At 41.3% G+C, this 6,462-nt stretch overlaps 1 protein-coding gene across 1 annotated transcript in view; it reads left to right on the top strand.

The window, feature by feature from the left end:
- Positions 1-2,327: 2,327 nt before the first annotated feature.
- The window catches only part of LOC120050518 (probable phospholipid-transporting ATPase IH), a 64,500-nt gene continuing 60,365 nt past the window's right edge, over positions 2,328-6,462 (top strand). Inside the window, exon 1 of the mRNA XM_038997109.1 lies at positions 2,328-2,545. Within this exon, the coding sequence (XP_038853037.1) occupies positions 2,507-2,545 (39 nt within the window). The 5' untranslated portion in view covers positions 2,328-2,506. The remainder of the gene's footprint in view (positions 2,546-6,462) is intronic.

Below are 6,462 nucleotides of genomic sequence, written 5' to 3'. Positions count from 1 at the left end.
CAAGGCTATGCTCACTGAGTATGTGCATAGTCAAAGCTTTCCTTATGTTTGGGTCAGTCACAGTGGTCAGGTATTCTGCCACTGTGTACTCTCTGTTTAGGGCCAAACTAGCATTCTAGTTTGCTGTTTTTTTGTTAATTCTTTCCAATGTGTTAAGTAATTATATTTTTGTTTTCTCATGATTTGGTTGGGTCTAATTGTGTCACTGTGCTGGGGCTCTGTGGGGTCTGTGTTTGTGAACAGAGCCCCAGGACCAGCTTGCTTAGGGGACTCTTCTCCAGGGTCATCTCTCTGTAGGTGATGGCTTTGTTATGGAAGGTTTGGGAATCGCTTCCTTTTAGGTGGTTGTAGAAATAACGGCTCTTTTCTGGATTTTGATAATTAGTGGGTATCGGCCTAATTCTGCTCTGCATGCATTATGTGGTGTTTTATGTTGTACACTGAGGATATTTTTGCAGAATTCTGCATGTAGAGTCTCAATTTGGTGTTTGTCCCATTTAGTGAATTATTGGTTGGAAAGCGGACCCCAGACCTCACAACCATAAAGGGCAATAGGTTCTATAACTGATTCAAGTCGCTCTCTCTCAATTCAATTCAATTAGCTTTATTGGCATGACACTGTCCCTCATTATATGACAGGCAGCAATGTAGTGCGCTGCCAGCCCACACCTCTCTGCGTCCTCCCCCAAAAGGACGGTTAGCCTATCCTCATCAGAGCGGTCTTTGAAACCTTGAGAAAGGGTTTCAAATTTGGGGAAATGACACTCTCTAATTGTTTTAAATTTGTGACATTTTGTCAGGAAATACAGCTCTGTTTTGGGTTCTGCTGTGGTGCAGTGGTTGCACAGCTGATTGATTGGATGTTCTGGTCCTGAGGCTTCAGTGTGTTAGTAGAGCAGGTTTGTGAACTCTCTCTTTCTCCCTCTCACAAACACACACACACTTTTTGATTTAAGTTTATTGTAGCCTGCACGTGCCAAAATTAATTAGGCTTTATGGTCCAAAACTTTACCATGGTGCGCTGCCATGCATTAATGGGGAATTTGCCATTCCATTTTGTTTCTAACTCTTAGTGCAACAGTTTTGTGAATTAGTTAAGAACATCTATAGGATTGGACCCTTTTTCCCCCAATTTTCACCTAAAATGACATGCCCAAATCTAACTGTCTGTAGCTCAGGCCCTGAAGCAAGGATATGCATATTCTTGGTACCATTTGAAAGGAAACACTTTGAAGTTTGTGGAAATGTGAAAGGAATGTAGTAGAATATAACACAATAGATCTGGTAAAAGATAATACAAAGAAAAAAACAACTGTTTTGTTTTGTACCATCATCTTTGAAATGGAAAAGGTCCTAATGTATTATTCCAGCCCAGGTGCAATTTAGATTTTGGCCACTAGATTGCAGCAGTGTATGTGCAAAGTTTTAAACTGATCCAAGGAACCATTGCATTTCTGTTCAAAATGTTGTATCAAGACTGCCCAAATGACCCTAATTTGTTTATTAATAACTTTTCATGTTCAAAACTGTGCACTCTCCTCAAACAATAGCATGGTATTATTTTTCTGTAATAGCTACTGTAAATTGGACAGTGCAGTTAGCTTATATTCTTCTATATATATAGTCTTTCTGCCAATATCAGATATGTCTATGTCCTGGGAAAGGTTCTTGTTACTTACAACCTCATGCTATTCGCATAAGTCTACATTAGCTCAACCATCCGCAGGGGACCCACCAATCCTGAAGAAGTTTTAAGCGATTCTGCTGAGAAAAGACATGAGCATGCATGCCTGACCGAAACTGATACATTCCAGTTGGTAAGTGTGTGACACTAGAGTGCGCAAGCGCTTACGGCTCCCAGTGACGTAGCCTATGATGGAAGAAAAACTGTTATTTCCCACAGCGGAGAGCCAAGAAGATTACCGGCGCGAGGAAGGTGAGCGAGAGAAGGCAGGAGAGGAAAAAGAAGACGCTACTTCTGACTAGTAGAAGTAGGGGACTTTGCGTCTGAAACATTAGGGGAAAAGAATACCGCACTGGCTGCAGGAGAGGAAAAAGAAGACGCTACTTCTGACTAGTAGAAGTAGGGGACTTTGCGTCTGAAACATTAGGGGAAAAGAATACCGCACTGGCTGCAGGAGAGGAAAAAGAAGACGCTACTTCTGACTAGTAGAAGTAGGGGACTTTGCGTCTGAAACATTAGGGGAAAAGAATACCGCACTGGCTGCTGAATTGAAGCATAGACTAACATGTCAGCATATGAATGAAACCATAACTATGAAAGCGCGTGAGCATTTGAGCTTTACCTTTCATAGAGAGACCAATAGGTGACTGATCGTATAGGATTACAATAGTCGCACCCAGACTATTATAGTTCTTAAGCAGAAAAAGGGGACCGTCCGAAAGTCATGGAGTATAGAGTAGAAATAAAAAATTAGCTAGCGTCAAAAGATTAAAGAAGACGGCAAAAAAGAAATTGCTTGGAGCAGCTGGAACCTGTTAAAGAATGGATTTTAGCTCTATTCGCAAGTTCATCACCAGATGGGTAAGTAGCCTATTGCACTGAATTACTTGGAATCCATTTGGTTGTGCCAAAACAAAAGTATATGGGGTTTAGCCTACTATTGCATAGTACTATTGCATAGTAGGCTACCAACTTGTTGGTCAGGTGGTTGCGGCTTTACAGTCTATTCTCAATGAAACATTGTTGCGTTTCTATGAACAATTGTGCGTTTCCATTTCCCATGTTGCCCTTTACACTCGTACCCACCGCTTTGAAGCAAGCCAATCAGTGAGTCCAAATGTGAACTTCACATGAATGTGAACTTCACAAAAATGTCGTATACAGTGTCAACGTTTATGATCATTATGTTTTATGTACAGTTACAAGATGACATTTCGTCATACTCTTTGTTGTTCTGAACAGAATGAGACTGTTTGTTTATTGTGAAGAAAATTTGTCTTGGCACACACACCTGAATACACTAATAACTCCTTTCTATGTACACCAAAATTACGATCTGTTTCTCTGAATTGCCTTGTGAAAGCTGTTAGATCGTATTTTATAACTTAGCCAGTCATGTTGCAATAGAACAAGCTTTCAAATCATGCCCACCTGACCTAGATTGCGATTTATAACGGACCGTTTTTGGGTTGTGTAAACATAAAACAGCAATTGTGTGATCGCGGCGATTCAGGGTTGTGTTCCAAATGAAAGAATTACAAGTGTGCTTGATCTAGTTCCTCAACGTTGCAGCTAGCAGAGCAAAAAAAAGTACCTTATAGTTGAAGACTGTTCTTTGAGTCATTAAAAGTGCATTGAAATTGCTTAGGAACTGTGCACACTTTGGAGAGGTGTGGCGACTTGGAGACACCAGTTAGTCCTCTCACTCAAACCCTTGTAATGTTTTTGTTTTATGTTGCACCTACCCCACATTTTCCAGGAATAGTCTTATCAGGTTACTGAATGTGTCCAGAGTATTTTCAGATTTCGTTATCAACAAATGTGGCGTAAATGTAAAATGCACATACAATCAAGTGTAATGTTGGATTTTTTTTTTCTCAGGTGAGCTGTTGTGTACTCACCTTTCGTCTCATAATTTTCTTCAAACTGTTCCTTTTCAGTTGCTACAATGGTTATGCATTTTAATATTTCTTCTGTAAGAAACATTTCAATTTAGCCCTATCCATATCGGCCAATTCCCTAGAGTGTAAAATGTTAAATAGGCTACATTATAACTATTAAAATAAATGAAGCAAGGAGTTTGTAATTGGTCTGTTTAAACTTTTTGAATTGCACAGTGTCACTATCGTCTTGACTCTGTAAGGTGAAGTATGGACTCACTCTTAGAATACGGAAGGAGCAAATCATCATAGTTGCATTTAAACCGCAATTTAAGGGTATAGGGTTCTACAATTGTTTCCTCGAGCTTAACAGAGTAGTCACTTGTAGCCTATTAGAATTGTGTATTTCATTTATAGCCTAGTTGCCGACAAAATCATTTATTGATGTATATTTTTCTTCTGTCATCACCAGGAACCTGTGCTGACTGCTGATACAGCATCAATGTCACCTCATGTCTTTTTCATGAAATAGATTGTGATATAAGCGCACGTTAGTCGGCAGATAGGCTAAAGTCAAACTGATGTGCGCAATGACAGACGTAATTGACAGCACACGCCAAACCATCAATTCAGAATGTTTTTAATTTAGGAAGAATAATGATTGAAAACTGAATGATTGACTGAAATGTAAACATAACAATAATGGAATTGAACTCATGAGGTAGAGACCCCTGGTAAAGTTCTGTAAAACAACAACCCAAGAGTGCAAATACACACTTCTACCAATTTATTTATGTTCTGTGTTGCATGTTAAAAGATGAAGCAATTTTTTTCCCATATCCATAAACCACCTGTTCATAAGTTTACATCAGAGGAGGCTGGTGGGAGGAGCTATAGGAGGACGGGCTCATTGTAATGAATGGAATACATGGAACGGATTCAAACATGGTTTCCATATGTTGGATGTGTTTTGATACCGTTCCATTTGTTCTATTCCAGCTATTACAATGAACCCATCCTCCTATAGTTCCTCTCACCAGCCTCCACTGGTTTACCTAAAGCAAACAAACACTCCTTCTGTCTTTATGACCAGGCAGGAACACATCCTATTACCACACATTAGACCATATGACTAGCATAGTTGTGTGGAGAATTACGTAATCCAGTGGTTTTAGGGCTGATGTGTGCTGCTGGGGAAATCAATAGGTTACAGCGGAGCCTACGGGCTGTGGGTTATCCAGTTCAGTACAGTAATGCGTGTTTGGCGCTAATCCATAGGGCTGCTCCAATGAGCCCACGGGGTCCGAGGCATTTGGAGAAGCTTATGGACATATTACTGACTGTAGCCATTAACTGAATGAAGGAGACACAGTGTGGTGCTCTCAGGTATTAAAGGGTAGCTGCCCAGTGCACACACCTGGCTCTCTGGGTTTAATGAGCTTACTGCTTATAGATCTGAATTGTGGCGGAGAGAAACTTCAGTTTATTACATTTTGTGCCTCAGTGATTATTTGTGATGTTTCACATGAAGTTGGATCACCTCAATAACATGGCATCTTTGGCTCAACAACAAAACTACACAGAACATCAGTGGACTAGTCGGGGTATACATGCGAGTCGTCCAGCGCGTCACCTCTGAAGGCCATGACTGTAGCCGCGTGTTGAGGCGTGTGTTTATCAGCAAACAGACGGGCTGACAGACAGACAGACTCTGATTCTGATGATGGGCGTGAATTAAAGAATAGCAAATAGTGACGTCGTCTTGGTGATTGGCTACAAACCTACACCCATAGGACTTCACTACATACATGACTATTGAATAACATACTGTAACTTTTGATGGGCATCAATAGTGTCTATTAGAGAGCGGTCCCGTGACAGTGAGTAGAGGGAGAGAGGGAGGCAAGCCATTGGATGCAGTACGCACTGGGTTAGTTAGTCACGAGGGGACTGTGGAGAGAGCGAGAGTGTAATGTGTAACGAAAAGCTCGGGCCCCCCTGAACTTTGATATAATGCGTAGTAATGCTGTCTGGCGTTAGGAGAGAAGAGGAGGAGAAAAAGAGGAGAGGAGAAGATTTTTACACACACACACACACACACACACACAGTTATGCAAGTGTACCTTTTTTAGGTTGACAATTTCAAATGGTCATTCCCGCAAAAGTGTTCAAAGGCAGCATTGTAATGTTTGTAGCTGTCAGTTTGCACAAGGTGCCCGCTGTTCCTCTCCTAGTCGTCTTTTTATGCATTTTTCCATCATCTCCTCCTTGTCAACATGTCCTCTTCACCCCCACTCTGCCTATGATGTATTGGTGGGTTATGAAACCCAAATACTAATTCATCCATAGAGCTGAAGCCGTGAGTGAAATCTCAGTGATGAGGCTCGTTGTACAGACTTTTTTCTGTGTGTAGCACCATGTTTTGGGCTCATCCCCTGACAATGGCTTGTTATTGATAAATACATTATTCCTTTGGGGTAATTCCCTCGGGAACGTGTTCTGCCTCGGGGGAAATCAGCCAGGACACAGGAATCAGGACATTATCAATGATTCTGTCATCAGTCTCAGCCAATGACATCTGTTCGCTATTCAATTATTTGGTTCCCGCAGCAGCTACTCTTCCCTATTCCTGAGGGTTCACTCAAAACACAAGTACAAAATCATACACAGAAACATAACAACATAGCATAGAGACAGTAATGCTTTATTCATTAACACGAAGGTGAGCGATGAAACATGTATGAAGCAGATCGGGCGACCGACAGACACATAGGAACAGTAACACACTGGTCAATACTAGTAAGGTGGGACAGAGCCTGAAACTCTCAGGCCGTGGCTGTCTGGCTGCTGACTAATCTGCTCGTCTGGACAGGAAGTCTCTCTCCTGCTGACTTCCTG

Source organism: Salvelinus namaycush, chromosome 7, assembly GCF_016432855.1.
Source record: "Salvelinus namaycush isolate Seneca chromosome 7, SaNama_1.0, whole genome shotgun sequence".
Taxonomy (NCBI): Eukaryota; Metazoa; Chordata; class Actinopteri; order Salmoniformes; family Salmonidae; genus Salvelinus; species Salvelinus namaycush.
This window is presented reverse-complemented; position numbering and strand designations above follow the sequence as displayed.